The sequence below is a fragment of the Balaenoptera physalus genome, assembly GCF_965194825.1.
Source record: "Balaenoptera physalus genome assembly, chromosome: 10".
Lineage (NCBI taxonomy): Eukaryota > Metazoa > Chordata > Mammalia > Artiodactyla > Balaenopteridae > Balaenoptera > Balaenoptera physalus.
The window spans coordinates 110,764,119-110,782,530 of record NC_138889.1 but is presented as its reverse complement, the minus strand read 5'-3'; the positions used below and the strand labels follow the sequence as shown (position 1 = coordinate 110,782,530).

General features: G+C 55.7%; 1 protein-coding gene and 1 long non-coding RNA gene across 13 annotated transcripts in view; one reads left to right on the top strand and one right to left on the bottom strand.

Annotated features, from left to right (window-relative positions):
• Positions 1-18,412, bottom strand: part of ANO1 (anoctamin 1) — a 90,528-nt gene that overhangs the window by 29,478 nt on the left and 42,638 nt on the right. For 6 of the 11 annotated variants that reach the window (XM_082477633.1, XM_082477637.1, XM_082477643.1 and 3 more), the window contains 4 exons: positions 14,427-14,587; positions 2,913-2,995; positions 966-977; positions 270-341 (listed from right to left, as the gene is read on the bottom strand). In XM_082477633.1, the coding sequence (XP_082333759.1) occupies positions 270-341; positions 966-977; positions 2,913-2,995; positions 14,427-14,587 (328 nt within the window). The remainder of the gene's footprint in view (positions 1-269; positions 342-965; positions 978-2,912; positions 2,996-14,426; positions 14,588-18,412) is intronic. The other 5 variants (XM_082477636.1, XM_082477639.1, XM_082477640.1 and 2 more) reach the window with 1 other exon arrangement.
• On the top strand, positions 2,648-10,144 carry LOC309668191. Of its 2 annotated transcripts, XR_014268108.1 has the most exons (4): positions 2,648-2,828; positions 2,977-3,087; positions 4,233-4,434; positions 8,571-10,144. It is a non-coding gene; the product is annotated as an uncharacterized lncRNA (long non-coding RNA). The 2 variants fall into 2 exon arrangements; XR_014268107.1 differs by lacking the exon at positions 4,233-4,434.

The window sequence follows — 18,412 nt, the reverse complement described above, 5'->3', positions numbered from 1 at the left end:
AATCGGCCCCTTGCTTGTTTTATAAATAAAGTTTTATTGGCACACAGCCAGACCCATTTGTTTACCTGTTGTCTATGGCTGTTTTTATCCTACAATGGCAGAGTTGAGTCGCTATGACAGAGGCCTGCAGGGTCTAAAATATTTACTATCTGACCCTGTCTGGGGGCCGGCCCCCCAACTACACGGTGTTTGCTGATCCCTGGTCTGAAATGTTGATGAATGTAGAATGTTTTACTGCTGGGAAAGCCAACTGGCAGCGGCCACCGTACCTCTTTGTTTTTGGATTCTTTCCTAAGAGACTTCTCCAAAACTCTGGCTTCGTATTCGGCTCTGGGATGGTCCTGTGAAAGAAACCAAGTCAGCGGGGAGCCTTTGTTAATTTTGTGAGTTTGAGACCCTCAACAGGAGCACGCATGGCAAAATCAGCCCAGACATTCCCTTGGACACCCTTTGGGGCCAGTTCCTAGCTGGCTGTTTGTACCATTTCCAATTTAGAACTCATTGTATGCAGTTCATCCAGGATTCTCCACCTTGTGGGGAACCCTAGCCCACTGGGAATGCCACAGAATCGGGCTCTGTGTCCTACAGGCAGGTCAGTCTGCACCAAGCTGCAGCCCATCCTGCAGGCCACTCACTCTGAACACCCAGCCATGAACTGGCCCCTGAGAATATCCTATCTGGAGCCGTGGGGGTCAGAAGAGATGGCAGTAAGTGTCAGCAAGCGGGGGCAGACCAGAGGCACCAGACCTCGGGGGAGCCCAGAGCAGATCAGCGAAGGGCACTGGAACAGAAGAACAGGGGTTAAGAGAGACCCAGAGGTGGGGGAGGAAACGGAGACCCCTGCCCGCCATGGAAGAGCTGCAGGGAACCGCTCAGCAGAAACAGACGGATCAGGTGTGCGAGAAGGTCCCTCTCCCAGGGAGACAGGCTACCGGAAGACAGAGGAGTGACAAAAAATTCCAAACCTTGACAGCCTCCTTCCGGGAACCAGAAACGTAAAACAAAAACAAAAAGATTTCATTACTTGTGTTGTTTTTTTAAGAAACAGGCTACGTCTGCTAAAGATGATATTTTTAAGAACCTGGATGAAGGTAGTTGGACATGGGTGGATAAGGAGGGCTCGCTAAAGGCTGATGCTACTTTAGGGTGACCGTGTGCGTTGCTGCTTCTGCAGGTCACATGGTCTAGGTAATTCCCGAGGGAGTGCTGGGCTGAACTGTCTTAGACTCAGGGAAGGAACACACAGGCCAGATGACTGGGTACAGGTTTCCTTCTGCTCCGAGAGCGGACACCTGGGGTCCTGTCGCGGAGAGGCTGCCCCTTCGTCTCGGGTGATTAACCCCAGAAGAGGCCCTGGCCAGCCGTGGGGGGCTCGCTTTCGGGGACTCATTCAGGGCCCTTGGGGACCCGGTGGCTCTGATCGCCACCCCACCATCTAGGGTCTGAGCCATCAGGGTGAAGAGTTCATGGGACGGGTCCCCAAGGGGTCAAACTGCCCCAACCCCAGGGACATCATGAAAAGGGATGTTCTAAGTCTACTTCCAAAATAACAAGACAACCCTGCTTTTTGTTCTGTTTGAATCTTTAGAACACGCTCTGGCAGACAGCTGACCCAGGGCCCGTCATGGGGGATGGAGTTCCACGCCTGTCTCTGCCCCTAAGGAGCCGCGTGTCTCTCCTTGCATCAGCCTCGGTCCCGCCATTTGTGAAACGGGACGATGAGACCCACTGGGGAAGAGGTTGAACCCAGAGGTGGGAGACGGGTTAAGGGACACCCGCTGGTGCCAGGCCCTGCTTGAAGCGCTTTATATCTGCTGACCCAGGGAGACCCCCTCAAACCCTACTTCTTCATCCCTGTTTGAGAGATGAGGACACTGAGGCACAGAAAGGTTAAGCAACTTGCCCCAGGTCACACAGCGAGGGTGGTGCAAGGACAGCCTGGCCCCAGAGGCCGTCTCGTCTCCACTAAGCTGGTGCCTCTTCCAGCAAACTAGTGCCCTTGTCTGTTGACAATACTTTCAGCACAGAGCCTGCACAGGGGATTCTCAGCTACACATTTGGCTGAAAAGTGATCCAGTCTTGGAGGGAGTGCGTGTGTGGGGAAATATAATAATAGGGATGTTTAAAAAGATGATGGAAGAGATTTTCACATTACAGTGAAAACGGATGAGCAGTTTCTCTTTAAAAAAACTGAGCAAAAGATTTCATAGCATGAAGTTGTGGTCATTGTGGCCACACCTAATGTCTCTGCTATTTGGGAGACCTTGTTCCTTTTTATTCCCACTCATACCATGGGGATTCTGGCTGGAGCTGGCAATTCGGGATGGGGCAGTGGCAAAGTTTCTCCTGAGCAACCCCGGGGAGGGGGGTCCACCTGCCATCGCAGTGGCCATTCGATCCCGAATGCCCTTCTCTTTGGTGCACGAAGATGCCCAGTACGTGGCTTCCCTCTATTAGGGAAGGATCTGCCCCACTTCTTAGCCACGTCCGACTGCAGGCCAAGAGCTGGCTCTAAGGATCGTGGGTTTGGCGCCTGGGGCAAAGCCTCACGGCTGCCTTTGGGGACTCAGCCTCGTGGGTGGTGATGATCCCCTCCCCAGACCCGCGGTGCTGCCCCCAGACAGGATGAGATCAGCATGGTGAGCCTTGGCCGGAGTCCCCGACCACGCTGCTGGGTGGCGCGTCCATGTGAGCACGGAGATCAAAAACACTAGAACAGACATCATACGGTTGCCCTGGCAACTGCGGGGGATTCAAACATCAGGGAGGTGAACTGAGAAGCAGGCAGGGAGCAGCCTCGCCTGGGCTTTAGGACCTAGGGCTTCCACGTGAGTCTCCCAGAAGGAGCAGGGTGGGGGCCCGGGGGGGACACGGGGGAGGGCACGGGGGGCGCGGTTGCCAAGCCCACTCACCTCCTCCTCCTCGAAGCCTGTGAGGTCCCAGCGGTAATTGAGCCGCATCTGTTTCCGCTTCCAGTGCTCCATGAAGGTGGCGGCTGCAGGGAGGGAGGAAAACCGGGAAGTTAGGGGCTCAGAAGCCCCACGACATCAGATGCCATGAAAGCATTCTCCTCTTCTGCACCATTTGGTAAATGAGGGCAACAAGTGCTGGACCAAGAACTTCACATGAATTAAACTGTTCAGCTCTCCCACTGACCCCGTGAGGCAGGGATGATCTATCGCTCATTTAAAAAAAAAAAAAACTTATTTATTTATTTATTTGGTTATTTATTTATCTGGGTCTTAGTTGCAGCAGGCGGGCTCCTTAGTTACAGCACGTGGGCTCCTTAGTTGCGGCTCGCCGGCTCCTTAGTTGTGGCATGCGAACTTTTAGTTGCAGCATGCCTGTGGGATCTAGTTCCCTGACCAGGGATTGAACCCGGGTCCCCTACACTGGGAGCGCAGAGTCTTATCCACTGCACCACCAGGGAAGTCCTTATTGCTTACTTTACAGTTGGAAAAACTGAGGCACAGGGAAACCGAGTCCCAGCCAAGGTTATTCTGCCAGCCGGTGAGGGGCTGGGCAGGCTGGTCCCAGAGCTTGTGCTCTTAACCATCCTGCTCCATCGATCTTGGGGACCCCAAGTCACAGGTGGGGTCAGAAAGAGTGAAGGGGGAGCCAAGGCCACTCACTCAAGCTTCAAACCCCTGCAGGTGGCCTGACTTTAGAGCTGCACTCTTAGCTGCTACATCCTGCTTTGTATTCCCAACAGACTAAGCATAGTTCAAATGCCACCTCCTCCAGGAAGCCTCCGATCATCCCCCTCAGTGTCAGGAAAGAAACCAACTCCTCTTGGGATCTCTCCTGTTCATGCTGTCCATGCCACCTTCCATTATGATCCCTGTCCCATGTCTCGTGGCCCTTCTGGGGTGTGGGGCAGGGATGGGGCCTTGCCATCTGGGTCCCCCACAGAGAGCCCAGTGTCGGGCACAAACAGGTGCCTCAAGAGAGCTCACTGAATGAATGAATGGCTTTTATGAGTAGACACTTGCAAATGGAGATATCACTGACTGAAACATTTATCATTAATTCTTCCCACCCATAAGGGAAAATCAGCAGAGGCTGAGGGTTGGAGTAGTGATAAGGGTGGCCATAAAGTTAACCAGAGCTCCGGATTCTTGAGCTGCTATGTGCCAGGCACTGTTCAAAGAGCTATCACATGAAGTATTAATCTCATTTAAACCTCATAGTAATCATAGGAGGGAGGTGCTATAATTTTCCTCATTTTACAGATGAGAAAACTAAGGCTCAGCAGAATTAAATGGCTTATCTGATAAGTGGCAGTGTCAAGATGGACATTCAATGAGGACTTTACTGCAAATTCTCCAATGTCATCCTTCACCAGGAAAGAATACAGGCATTGGACCTGGCAAGAGATGGGTCTGAATCTGACTCATCTCCTGGTTCAGAGAACATGCCCGCCTCCCCATTAAGGTGAGGTGAGAACAGGGCCTCTGAGCTTGCACATATCTGTGCATAATGGGTATCTGCCCATCAAATATTAGCTACTGTACCAACCAGCTCCAGCCAGGAAACAGGAACCTCTTAGGTCTTTCGGACTGGGGTAATTTAATCCTGGGACTTGGCCACGTAGACAATGGGAAGAGCTGAGAAGACAAGCAGCGGATGGTGAGACCACCCAGAGATTAGCTGCTGCCTATCTAGGGGTGGCAGGACAATGGGAGGTGGTGTCCCCAGAGCCAGAAACTGGAGCTGCCCAGAAGCTAGGATCATGGAGGAAGGGCTTTCTGGAGGGAGGTAGAGCCAGGGAGAAGGCGAAACCTTTGCCATTGGTGCCCCAGGAAGCAGAGGAAGAGGAGGAGAAATACCCTGACTTCTCCTTTCCTCCCGCCTTCTGGTCCCCCATCAGGGCTTCCCATTGGCTGAGCCTTCCAGGAAATGGGACAGCAAGGGAGCCTGGGAAATGTAGTTCCCTGTGATACAAATGTACTCTCAGCAGACACATATGGCTGGTGGGGCAGGCCCATCTGCAGCCTGCACTGCCTCCTAAGAAGGAAGGTGTGAGGATGTTTCCTTCTGTCTCTTTCAACATGTCCCTGGGTCACTGTAGTGGAGGCCCTTGGTTGGGGCCCATTCCCACACCGCCACCAGTTCTGGAAGGCCTGTCTCTCCTTCACTGTTCTGACAGCTGTCTCTCTCCGGCCTCCTCTGACTGCCCATGGCAAGGCCTCCTTTGAGACCTTGGGCTGAGTGGGGGAGGAGGGCTGGCTCCACTCACAGCAGGGGAGCTGGCCTGTTAACCTTCCCCGTCTCAGCCTCCCCATGTCTCCCCATTCCTAGGCTCACCGACCCACACCTCTACCTCCTGGACCTCCCCCTCCCTCCGCTCACCAGCCTGCAGTGTGATAACTGTTACCTTTTAATGGGGACTCGGCCTGCACCAGGCTCTGTGCTAGTGATTTAGCGACACCAGTTACACGAACCCTCAAAGCAACGCCATGCAGTAGGAGTGATTTCCACTCACTCTTTTACAAATGAGGACAGAGACTCAGGATTAAATGCTCTGCCCAAGGTCAACTTCAGGTTAACAGCAGGAGTGGGATTTGAACCGAATTCTATTTGACCCCAGAGTCTACACTTAACCACCATACTTGACCGACCTTCTGCACAGATATTTGATTTTCTTTACGGGAATAACAACTGTAGTCATCATAAGTCTGATGATTACAGCAAAAGTTGTATTGCCATTTTATGGATGAGGAAATAGAGGCACAGAGAGGTTAAGTAATTTGTCCAAGGTCACACAGCTAGGCAGCTGGTATTTAAACCCAGGCATTCTTGCTCTAGAATTTTACTGTTAAATATCTTAAGATAGATACAAGGGCCCTCTCCCAGGGGTATCTGTAGGTTGACCAGGACCGAGACTGGACCTGAGGTCACACCTTGGAGGCCAAGGAGTGGAGATGGTACATAGACAAGGCTTGTTGTGCTCGGCTATGTTTAAGAAATGCAGGCATTTTATATAAAATCATGGGTTTCCTGCTTCTCTTTTAAAAATCAGAAACTCTGGCACCAGGAGGCTAGAGCCGAGGAGTGACAATCCATTTGTCAAGGTTTGGGCATGCCTTCTCTGCTGGGCCACAGACCCCACCATGCCCTATCGCCTGGGCTCTCTGGCTCCGAGTTTGCCACGCCTTTGCTCTGCAGCAAAGGAGCGGAGCTGTGACATTCAGGCTTGGCCAGTAGGACGGGCGATGGGAAGGCTAACGCTGAGTTGGGGGCAGTCCTGAGGTCTCAGCTCAGAATCAGGCATCGTGAGCAGCGTGAAAACCCACCTGCTACTGGACTGGGCAGAGGCAGGAAGAAAACCGAGAGCCCCTCCTTTGCAGCTGTGCTACTGCAGCCCTCCCTCCCTATACCAGCCATGTGGACAGCAGCGGGTCCTGGCAGGTTCCCATCCCTTCCCTTCAAGGTACCCAATAATGGTTCTCCTGGCTGACGTGCCAACTACATCACACAGACGTAACGCGGTGTCTACCTGGTGTCAGGTGCTGGGTGTGCTTGGGGCATCTCCTTTCATCCCACCCGCAAGCCCTCAGCGCAGAGATAACGCACTCCTTCACACCGATGGGTAAACTGAGACCCTGAGGAGTCAGGTGACTGGTTAATATACAGCAGAAACCTGGATCCAGGACTTCTGACCCCAAGATGGACTGGGGTTAGGGGTGTGGCTTCCCACCCACATGAGGACAAGCTGTGGGCCAAACCCGGTCCAGGGTACAAAAGACATGAAGAGATGGCCTTGACCCCAGCAGCCATACAAGGGGGCCAAGGAGACAAGACCATCCCCCCAAAATCCGGAGCCCAGAGGGCAGTGCAGCGGAAATCGCAGGTAGTGAAGAGGGAACCCAGGCCAGGGTGCAAGCAGGTGTTTGAGCTTCTCCCTTCACACATTTGTTTTAATGACAACGTGTTAGACAAACACATTCTTGTAGAGGAGCCCAGAGGCAGCAGGTGAGCGATGGACCCTGGATCTACCGTGGATCGAAGCAGGTATGAGCTTGGGCATGAGACCGCCCCCCCCACCTGCCTGCCAGCCTCAGTCTCCACGTGTGTACAATGGGCTTGATAACAGTGCCCGCTGTGGGGCCTACGGTGAGGCGTCCATAAGCCGATGCGCCGCGGAGCCCAGGGCAGGGCCCACCCGTGGCAAGGGGCTCGACAAAGGAGCGGTCCCATGACCTGGCTCACCTGAAGGATCTCCATCGCTTCTCATTAAGAGGCTGACAATAGAACAAAACATATGGTTGGTTCCATTTATACAAAGCATCCAGAATATCTACAGATAAATCCATCATAGAGGCAGAAAGCAGACTGGTGGTTGCCAGGGGTGGGGACAGGGGGAAAGGGACAGATTGTTAAATGGGCCCCAGGTTGCCACCTGGGAGGATGGTGGTAATGATGGCACGATATGGTGAGTGTACTAAATGCCACCGAACTGTGCACTTAAAACAGTTCATTTATGTTATGTAAATTTCACATCAATTAACAAAAAAAAGAATCACAGAACAATGGGTACAGATCCTGCTTATGGGCTTAAGTGCCCCTGCTGTACGCTGGAGCTGCAGAGAAAATGGACCAGGACACACCCGCATGGTTACGTGGGGAGGGGGCAATCTGTCCATTTCCCCCAGGATTTCTTAGAGTGTGGGCTGTACCGGAAGCCGCACCGCAGGGGGCTTGCTGAAATACAGATTCCTGGGCACCACGCTGTCCTGGAATCTGCGTTCTGGACAAGCTCTGCACGTGGCGCTGTCCACACAGGCGTCTGGACGCACTGACCTACTCACTGTCTGTCCTTTCCTTCCATCCATCTCTCTATCCATCAGATGAGCTGCCCCCACAGGATCCCGGGCCTCTGCTTCGGCTCTCCTCCCAGGCCGCATCCCACCCTACCTCCCTCGGGCCCTGCTTGACCTGTCCAAACTGCTTTCACTCCCAGGCCTAACCCCAATTTCCCTAATTCTAGATGCTTCCTGGGCTGGCTGCTGACCAGCCCCCCACCTTTCTGAGCTTTCACCCTCCCCTGAAACGCTGCTGCTGACCCTGTGGCACGATCCTGGACGTGTCATTAGACGCTCCTGGGTCGGCCGTCCCGTGGTCTTTTGTGCCCGTGGGAACCTCACAGACTCCCAGGCCTGCCGTGGGAATCTCACAGGCCACGGAGGGAGGGCTCTGACGGATGCTGGGGCGCTTCTGCGGCTGCCCGGAGAACAGCCCCATCTCCCTGGTGAGGTCCAAGCTCCTTATGGGCCGGGGTCTGGTCTCCCAAACCTGTGCCAGGCACTCTTGAGCCTCGGAGGCCCCGGGGGGCAGGCAGGGCCGCACCCTCCTTAAAACAAGACCCCTGAGAGCAGAGACCAGCTTCTCAAACCTCTGGCTGCTGACAGTCCGACGTCTGCTCAGCACAGACTCCGTTCTCTGAATGTGGAGATCAGAGATGCATGTCCTCGGGCTGCAGGAACCGGACAAGAGAGTGACCTGAAACTGAGCGGGGCCCTGCGGGGCTCCCTGGCAAGGAGGCCCTTTTTGTCCCCCATTTCTTGTAGGCAAGACTGCAGCCCCCATGACCGTCCCTGAGGTCCGAAGGGTGGATTCAAACAGCTGCTAATCAAGGGAGAAGCAGCCAAGCAACCACCCGGGGCAAGGTTAAAGGGACCAGAGAAACTCATCAAGATCAGGAGACAACCGCTGGGCTTCCTGGTGGTCCAGTGGTTGAGAATCCACCTGCCAATGCGGGGGACGCGGGTTCGATCCCTGGTCGGGGAAATAAGATCCCACACGCAGTGGGGCAACTAAGCCCCCGCGCCGCAACTACTGAGCTCCGCGCCACAACTAGAGAGAAGCCGGCGCACTGCGATGAGGAGCCCACGTGCCGCAGTGGAGGATCCCGCATGCCGCAACTAAGGCCCGACGCAGCCAAAAATAAAATAAATTAAAAAATCGGGAGAGGACCACCTGAGATGAGATTAAGGGAGTGCAGGCCCTGCTCACCACACCCTAATCTTGTCAGAGAACCACCCCCCACCCCCCACCCCCGCCCTTTGAACCGCTGCCATAAAGCCCTTCATCAGATCCTCTGGCGGGGGACACACACAGTTTTTCGAGGCAGAAACCGGTGTGTCCCCCTTTGCCTGGCAAAGCAATAAAGCTCTCCTTTTCTACTTCACCCAAAACTCTGTCTCCGAGATTTGATTCGGCACTGGTGCACAGAGAGGCCGAGCTTTCGGTCACAAACCCACCTGTCGGCCCACAGGGGAGACAGGGCTCCCGCACAAAGGCCCCCCGCCCTTCATTTTCTCACTGATTCTATTTATTTATCCCCTGAACAAGTGTTCGCTCACAAACCCGCTGCTGGCCTTTTAATTCCAGCAGAGACTCAGTCTCTCTCCCTTTGTCCCCACCCACTGCGGGTGACTCAGCCGGTGACCTGCCCACTCCATTCAGAGTCTCGGGTGCAGCCCCCCCAGGAGGGGTTTCAATCACACCTGTCATTCCACTAATGCCGGGACCATCTTTCTCCAGCTCCGTGCAGCCAGGCTCAAATCAAATAACCCCCTTTGTTCTGCCTGGAACTGACAAGGCTTTAAAGCCCCATTATTATGCCATAATTTCAGAAAATTGATCCCGGGTGCCAACAGCTAAATGGAGCTCAAAGTTTCTTCGTGTTGACACCTTAGTGAATGAAGGCTTTGAATTGTCATAAATCCCAGGCAGGGGAGAGCTCAGCCAGAGCTCAGGGCTCCAGGACCAGCGGGTCAGCCTCTGGGCAAACCGGACCCCACAGCGGAGCGGAAGCCACGTGAAAACAGCGGCCAGAGGTGACTCCTGGGGCGGTACAGCCCCGCTACCGTCAGTGTCAGGTTTGGGGTTGCTCTCTGTCACCGTGGGAGCAGAAACCTTAGCAGCTGGAGGACAGGAAAAGAAAGGACACAGCGGGAGAAGAAACACCAGTGGCAAAATGATCCTTTAGAGGGTAATGAACAAGTAACTGAATAAGGGACTAAAAAAAACCCCTCAACAATGGCAAGCTGGCTGCTAATTACGCCTGACAGCGTAAAGTGTGAAAGAGCCGGGGGGATGATGGAGGGACTGAGTCTTCCTCCACCCTTGGGGCAGGGGCGGGTTGTCAACAGGCACCTCTCAGCCCAGCAGGCCCTTTCCTGTTGCTTCTGTCTTGATTTATAATAAGCTCCTCTTTCCGTAAGTGCTTCATGAGAGTGGTTTGGCTTTTTTGTTGTTTTTTTCTTTCTCCCCCAAATGGGGGGTGTGTAGACTGAACTTGCCCTTGACAGACAGGCACCTCTGTTGTCTCCTACAGTGCAAGTGGAGCTGGAGGACGTGGGGACAAACAGAGGAAACACAGATTTGCCCGTTTCCCTGCATCTTGGATAGGGGAAGGATGGGACCATCTGTTTTTCTCCCAAGGACGGGGCTACTGGTAAGGGCTGGCCAACACCTTTGAGGCTGTGAAGTGGTACCCCTTTGCACACAGTAGGTGCTCAATAAAGAAGCATGATGTGACCAAGCTGGCTTCATTGAGGGGGTGCACAAAATTCAACCAACTCCCTGCCTCCTGGCGGGCTGAGTGGCATTGCTGCCTGTGTGCCCCTCACCGCCAGCTTATGGTGAATCTCTGCTCCCCCAGGAGGGCACAGAATGGGGGTGGAGGATGTTTGGATGGAAAGGTGAGACCAGGGCACTAGCTTGGACCGCGAAGGCCGGCCAGGCACGGGTCTATCATGTCTGTTACAAATCTGCTAGCTGTGTGACCTTGGGCAAGTCACTTAACCTCTCTGTGCTTCCGTGTCCACATCAGAGAATAACAGGGTTTCTCTCCAGGGTTGTTGTGGGGACCAGTGAGGTAGCCTGTGCAGAACTCTGGAGGGGGAAAGGGAGCCTGTTTGTTTGGAGGGAGCTGGGGAAACTATTCCAGGTGAGAGAATGAATTTAAGGTAAGCCGGCCAGGAATAAGCACACACATGAGCTAGACCTGATTAGGAACGCTGACAGAGGGAGTAAAGCCCAGGGGTCAAGTATTTGGGGCTGGGGAGCCAGAACGCTGGGGTTCAAGTCTTGCCTCTGCCTCTTGTTAGCTGGTGTAACCCTGGGAAAGTTGCCTCAATTTTTTCATCTGCTAAATGGGGTAGTAAAGCCTGTTTCCCTCCTATAGTTACCGGGAGAATTATTGAGTCGCTCACATAAGATGTTCAGGACAGTGCCTGGTACACAGTAGGAACCAGCCAGCCAAAGCTAGTGTTCTTTTCTGAAGGAGATGAAGTGACGTAATTCACAGAGGCCCCCAGGCACAAGGTGACAGGGTAGATCTGAGCTCCAGTCTCCAAGGGTCTAGGCTGTTTCCACATTTCCAAGAAGCAAGGGCTCACTGATCCGATGCAACAGTCAGCACGACATGACAACTGGCACCAGGCACAGCCCTAAGACATCACAAGACGTGACTCATTTGACATTCCCAACCACTGTCTCCATTTTACAGACGGGGAACCCAGGGCCCAGAGAGTTGAAGCCACTTTCCTGAAGTTGCACAGCTGGCGGGTGACAGAGCTGAGAGTTGAACCTGAGTCTGGCCCAGGGACTGGTACTATTACCTGCTGACTAGCCGTCCTGGCTCACAGCCAGCACAGCTGGGTACTGAATTGGACCAAACCGTCTAGCCGGCAGCTGTGCATCTGGGCTCCACCGTGGGCGTGAATGCTGCCGGGTGAGCCTCCCCCGCTCGGAGCTGGGGAACCGGGAGGCTGGGTGCCCAGCCAGGAGGTGTTCCAGCCTCAGCTTGGAGCTTCCTGGGCCCCGATCAGAGAGGAAGGAAGGGAGCCAACCAGAGATCTTGAGGAAGGCCAGGGAGGCTGGCAATGAGAAGCAGAGGGTGGTGGGGGGCAGAGGGATGGTTCTGATAGACGCAGGGTCCAAAGAGACAGGGGCGGGCAGGGGAGGCGGAACAGGCTCAGGGCAACATGGGCTCCATTCCTGGCCTGGCCAGTGGAGACCCACTTTCCTCATCTGTGAAATGGGAACAATTTCTCAGCTGTGGGATAAGGTGGGATGAAGCGCAAGGAGCATCCAGCCCCATGTCAGACACGTACACATCAGCTCAGTGAAGATGGCCATTGAGCCTAAATCTACAGTCAGATTGATCGCAGAACTAATCACCTGAGCTAGAGTGTGGTGCGGAGAATCTTCTTATAAGCCACCATGAGCCACACACAGACATCACCTCCCCACGCTCTGTGGTAGCCCTGGCAAGGACTCCTCCAACCTCAGCTTGAATGCCTCCTGAAACAGGCTGCTCACCACCTGCCAGGCCAGCCCAGCCCAGCACTCACTGCTGGAAATCTCTCCCTTACGCTGAGCTGGTGACCTGTGACTCTCATTCTCAGCCTCATTAGGAGGACCAGCTCGTGCCCATGGCGACTGCACTGATCGTGAAGCTGTGCTTCGAGCTCCCGGAGCTTGGGTGGATGGACAGTCCTGGGTGTCTCTATTACCCGGGTGTCCATGGGCTACAGGCCACTGCCGAGCCAGGGGGGGAAGGATGTGGAGGGGTGATGTTCATGAGTGGGGAGGGGGCTGTCATTTGTACCCCTGTGCTCCATGCGACACGGGCTTCGCCAAGCCCGAGGCATCTCCTTAGCTCACAGGAGGGGTGGGCACGAGAGCCCTCTGGAATGATCAGAGTCTCCTCCATCGGAGGCCCTCAGTTTGGCGCAGCTGTTACGGGGCGTCTAGGCAGGACAGTGGGAACAGATGGCACACAGTCGGGGAGCCCAGGGCCAGGGAGGGAGGGCGCGAGAGGCCCGCTAACTGCTGCTCTTGCGCTTTCTCACTGGCCTTCTTCCCCCCACGGTGCCGCCCTCGGGAGAAACGGCTTCTCGCTATCACGTGCGGGTGGTTGAGCATCTGCCCTGGAGCTCGCGTGGGTCTTGAGCGAAAGCCCCGCCGCTGTCCCCAGTCAGAGCTGGGTCAGCCTCCCTCTGTCACCTCCCCAGCTGCTTCTTACGTAAGTTGCCGTCTCTGACTCAAGTTTAAGACGAGAAAACGTCTGATACAGCATGCGGTCCTTGCTGGCCTCCAGGGTCCTCCTGCTCTCACCCCCACTTGCTCCCTGCACCCGCAGGCTCCTTCAACACGCCTGCACCCTCACCACAGGGCCTTTGCACATGCTGCACCCTCCTGAATCTTGGACTAAGGCAGTGGATGCAGTGGTTTTTCCCTTCCATGGTTTCCCCTGTGCCCAGCACAGGCACTTAGTAAATACCGGTTGGTACACACGCTACACGCAAGGCACATCACCTTACTCAGTCTCACACCCCCGCTGTGTGTCAGGCAGCCCTGCCTGTGGTCTGTGGTCACAAGGGCAGGACCGTTTACTGAGAGTCAGCCGTGTACGTGCTAAGCACTGGCTGAGATTTTGTGCCCGCTGTCTCTGATCCTTATCACACCCCCATTTTACAGGCAAGGAAGCTGAGGGTTGAGTTATGTGGGGAAGGGCAGAGCTGACGTCCCTCCCCCAGGGCTCCTGTGCCCTCTCTGTGTGCAGCTCCGTCTCCTACTAGCTGGGAGCCCCTGAGGGCAAAGACTGGGGCTCTGGTGCCCAGGGGACGGCTCAGCACACGGGTGCCCGAATCCTGAAGGCCCTGCTGGCAAAGGCTGTGTCACGGGGCCACAGAGGAGGAAACAGGCTTATCTGCTAATCCAGAAACGTCTGTGGAAATGCATCCAGCCACCACTTACCCACCTCCTGTGACCCCCAAGCCTGAGATTGGTACCAGGTAGGACCTGGATTCAGGAAGAATCCCGGAGGAGGAGCCGTCTGCCCTGGACTCCAGGTAGCAGTGGAGTCCAGTGGTTAAGGGCACAGGCTCTGGAATCGTATGTTCACTCCTTACCTTGGCCGCTCAGGAGCTGGGTGATCCTGGGCAAGTCACATCAACTCTCCCTGGGCCTTGGCTTCCTTACTTGTAAAATGGGCATGTGACACCCGCAGGGGTGCTGGGGGATAATGAGAGCTGTGCCCCAGGGCCTGGGCCTGGTCAGCTTTCCCAGCGTCATCGGGAGGAAGGCAGAACCCTCGGCACGGCACTCCTTGTTCTAAAGCAGCAACAAATCCCGGCCCCAGGGAAGAGGTCCCGGTTCCGGGAGCAAAGCACCCTCCTAGGCTTTTCATGAGGGGCTCTTGGCCGGGTCAGATGCATCTGTGGGTCGTGACCCAGTACAGATCCCGGTAACCTGCAGACAGAAACCTGCGGATTCTTTCTGCTGACCGTTCCTCCTGTGTGCATTCCTGGCAAACGGTCCTGCGGGTAGCCTCAAGGAGAGGGAGGGAATGTGGGGACCCACCCGAAGTTGCCTCTGCCCCACAGATGGGGTGGCGGCGCTCGGCTTACCCCAGAGGGCCATGAAGACGGAGAAGAAGACAGTGGCGGGGTTGTCGAAGAGGTGGCTGGCGCGGGCCGTGGCGCACGCAGAGCTCATCTTCCAGTAGCTGCAGGTCTTGTCACACAGCGGGCACATGGTGATGTTGTGTCTCTGGTCACACATCTCCATGCTGGAAGAGAGGGAGCAGCCCAGAGTCCCCTGGCCCATGGGCGGGGTCCCTGCCGGCCCACGTGGACCGGAGCCTCCCGGAGCCATGTCGGGTGGGAGAAAGTGCTGGGGGCCCCGCCGTGGTGGTCATGGTCTGGCTCATCAGCCAGCTTCCGCCGGCGCCCACATCCCTCTTCTCCATCCCAGGTGGGCTTCAGGGATGTGTGACAGGTGCTGCCACACAGGCGCCCCAGCTCGGTTTCACACTCTGTCCCCCCCTTAAAGCCTTAGTGATTTTTGAACAGGGCCCTGCATTTTAATTTTGTACCCAGCCTGCAACATCTGTAGGTGGTCCTGGGTGTGGACCCATCGGACTTGCTGTGTGGCCGGTGAGCGTTCATCTCTGAGGCCGAGGTCCCAGCCAGCCTCCCTCTGATAACCAGGCACCGTCAAGGTTGTGCTAAGAGGGAATGCTGTCCAGGTCCTGACCTGACAAGGCCCCGGAGACCCGAAGGAGGAATGGGATCAAGGCACGAGAACGCCACGCCCCTCCTGAGCCCTGGCCGTGAGCCTGGCACCTGCTAAGCGCCGTTCCTGCGGGCTTCAGTCCATCCCTGTGGGGACGCCGTGGGACAGCTGGCCCCGGGCAGGCCTGGGTACCAGCCTGCGGACATCGCTGGGCACTCTGGGCCCCTAAGAGGATGGAGAAATGGTTCTCCCGGACCTCGTCCCGGGAGACGGGTGGTTGGGTTGGAAGGAACACACCCACAAGCTGCCTGGGGTTGGGGACCCACCACGCCGGGTTCACCCCGAAAGTGAGGGGGAGTTTCTGCTCAGGATACTAGTCCGGCTCAGGGCAGGGCTTTTGTTCTGCTGAGTCTGGGGCTCGAGCCCAGGGGGTGTGGCTGGACAGGATGGGGAGCTGCGCGATGCCCAGCGGCCTTCCTCCTCCGCCCTGCCCAGCACTCAGGCTCTCTCCTACTAATACTGAAAAATACAATATGGGCCATTAGCTGTGTGGGCAGGAGGCTGCACCTGGCCTGGACCAGCTCTGGGGCTATGACAATCCCATCTTCATAGATGAGGAAGTGAGCCCAGAGAGGGGAAGTCACTTGCTCAGGGCCACACAGCAGAGTGGGGATTGAGCCCTGGGCTCAGTCTGTCAAGCCCGGGCCCTGCACTGCTCTCAGCTGATGCCCAGAGGCCGCAGGAGGGCTCCCTGCTGAGACCAGGGGGCGTGGCCCAGGTCCTTGATGGGTTATTCCTGCCCTCTGCGCCCCCAGCCCAGTCCTTTAGCCTCAGACTCAGTTTCTCCTTCTGGAAGATGAGAAGGGAGGCCAGAATTAGGCCCTGCCAACTCTGCCCTGCCCTGCCCTGCCCTTCTCCCTGCTAACTTGGACAAGATACTGAGCTATTGTTAGAAACCGGGCAGGAGTCTGATTCCCAAGGGTTAGGTGGCTATCGAGGAGGGGGCCGAATCGGGTGGTTGTTTTTGGCTTTTAAAAAAAATTTCTGGATGCACAGAATCGTGGCTGGGCCACAGCCATCGGTGTTGGAGAAACACTTGCTGAGAGGCTGTGAGGGACCCTCCTCTGCTAGCACTGCGGGCATTCAGCTCGATTCTCTTCTCACAGTTTCTCTTACCAAAGACTTATTAAAAGATTGTGCACATGCTGTATGTGCCAGGCACGGTGTCAGGCATGGGAGAGGGAAAGATGGACCAGCTGCTGCCTCGAAGCATCTGGGGGAGTGCGTGTGTGAGCATGCGTGTGTGTGCCTGTGTGCACGCGTATGTGGGGCGGGGACAGGCACACAGAGGCCGTAGGGCACCATGGACTCGGGAGCGAACCAGCTCTGGATTTGAATCTCAGCTCTACCGCTTGTGAGCTGTGTGGCCTTGGGCAGGTTGCTCCAACTCCTTGGGCCTCAGTTTCCCCGTCTATAGAATGGGGATGCTGAGAATAGAGAACCCATTTTTCTTTTTTAAAAAGGCCATGGCATTTTATTCAAGTATATTGGGTTTTTTTTTTTGTTTTTTTTTTTGGCTGCGCTGTGCAGCACATGGGATCTTAGTTCCCCAACCAGGGATTGAATCCAGGCTCTCGGCAGTGAAAGAGCGCAGCCCTAACCACTGGACCACCAGGGAATTCCCTGAGAACCCGTGTTACTGGGTTGTTAGGAGGATTAAACAGGGGAATGCACGTGAAGCCCTCGGAACGGCCCTGGGACTCATCCTCTCGTTCACCATCATTATTGTGGGAAAAATGGAGCACCGGCAGCTGCTGTGACTTTAAAAGGAGGCGGAGGAGCCGCCTCAAGGGGGTCCATCTCTTGTCCCTCCCTGAGCTTCCTCTCTTCTGGGGGCCTCTCCTGAAAGGCAGAGGGGCAGGACATCCCACCCGTGCAGGAGCCCAGCCCCTCTCAGGGAACCTGTGGATGGAAGGCCCCCTCCACCATTGTTAGGGTGCCGCCTGGGGCCCTGAGGATGGGAGGGGCCGGGGGGAGCCAGGGCCCGCGTCTCTGCCTGCCTGTGAGCCCCACGGCTGCCCAGCCCTCCTCCCTGCCAGCTTAAACAACGTCAACCAGTCAAAAAGCCTGTTTCTGCTGGTTTTAAACCCTCAGCCTCTCCCTTCACTGCCTTCAGCCAAAATAAAGACAAGCCATGGGTGGGCCTGCTCTTTGGGGCAAATAGAGGGGCAGGGGCGGCAGGGCAGCATCGTGCGGGGCGCAGGGGGTGCAGGGGGCACTGGCTATCCTACAAACTGGCTTGCGCCAGATTCCAAGGGGAATGCACACTTCCTGCTTTGTTCAAGGCACCAAGTGAGCAGAGGCCGAGGTCAGACAGGGCTCCAGAATTCCCAGTAAACGCTGTTTGCATCCCTGGCTGTGTGACAGCGCTGGCCTGGCCTGGCCTGGGGATGTCGGCGTCCTTGTCAGGGAGCCCGCGCCTGCCTGGGCAGAGCATCCTGGACGAGGCCACCAGCCCAGCTTCCCCTCCAGGACCGGCAGGAAGGCAGATGGAGAAGTCTCTGTCGGGGGCCGCTCACCCTCCACTCACAGCGTCTCTCTGGTTTTGGAGTTCAGTCCCCTCCGCATCTGGGCTACTTTTTGATCTCTGCCTTCGTCAAACCCAAGCACAGTGAACTCGTGTCATTAGCAAACAAAGGGACAAGCTTTCTCCTGCCTGTGCCCAAAATAACCCTGGAGGGACATAAGTCAGATTCCTTTAACGTTCTGATTCCGGGTGGGTGGAATATTTTAGGTGTTATTCATGTATTCACACATCACTTGCACAAAATTACTGGATGTGGCCTTTCTGCACCGCTGAGTCCTAAGGAGTCAGTTTCTCCACCAAGTAAAAGACTCCTTCATTGGCTCTTTTCTGATCAGAACCACGGATGGATTGTCTAAACCACAGCTCTGCTTCAGAGACACTGGGCTGAGCTGTAAGAAACGTAAACTGCGCTGATGTACCGGGACTGTCCCCGACAGACCGCCAGCTCCCAGGAGGCAGGGCCAGGGGCGTCCACTTTTCTATCCAGTGTTTTGTCCATCGGCACAGTGTTCCCTAATGGAAGTTAGGCCTGAAATCCTGAACTCATAACACAATCAGTTATCCCTGGGTCGGTATTAGCAAGTCTAGGAAACCACTAGAAAAGAGGGGAGATGGTGTCCTCAAGCTCCCGCTGCTTGACTCACGTTCTGGCTGCCATTCTGGGAGAACCACACCCGGCACGACGCCGGGCTGTCTCTGGGGTCCTGGCCTCCTTCCAAGAGCCCCCCACGCCTGGCCCACCCCTTGGTGAATAGTAGCAGGACTATCAGCCCTGCGTTCAGAGACCGGGGC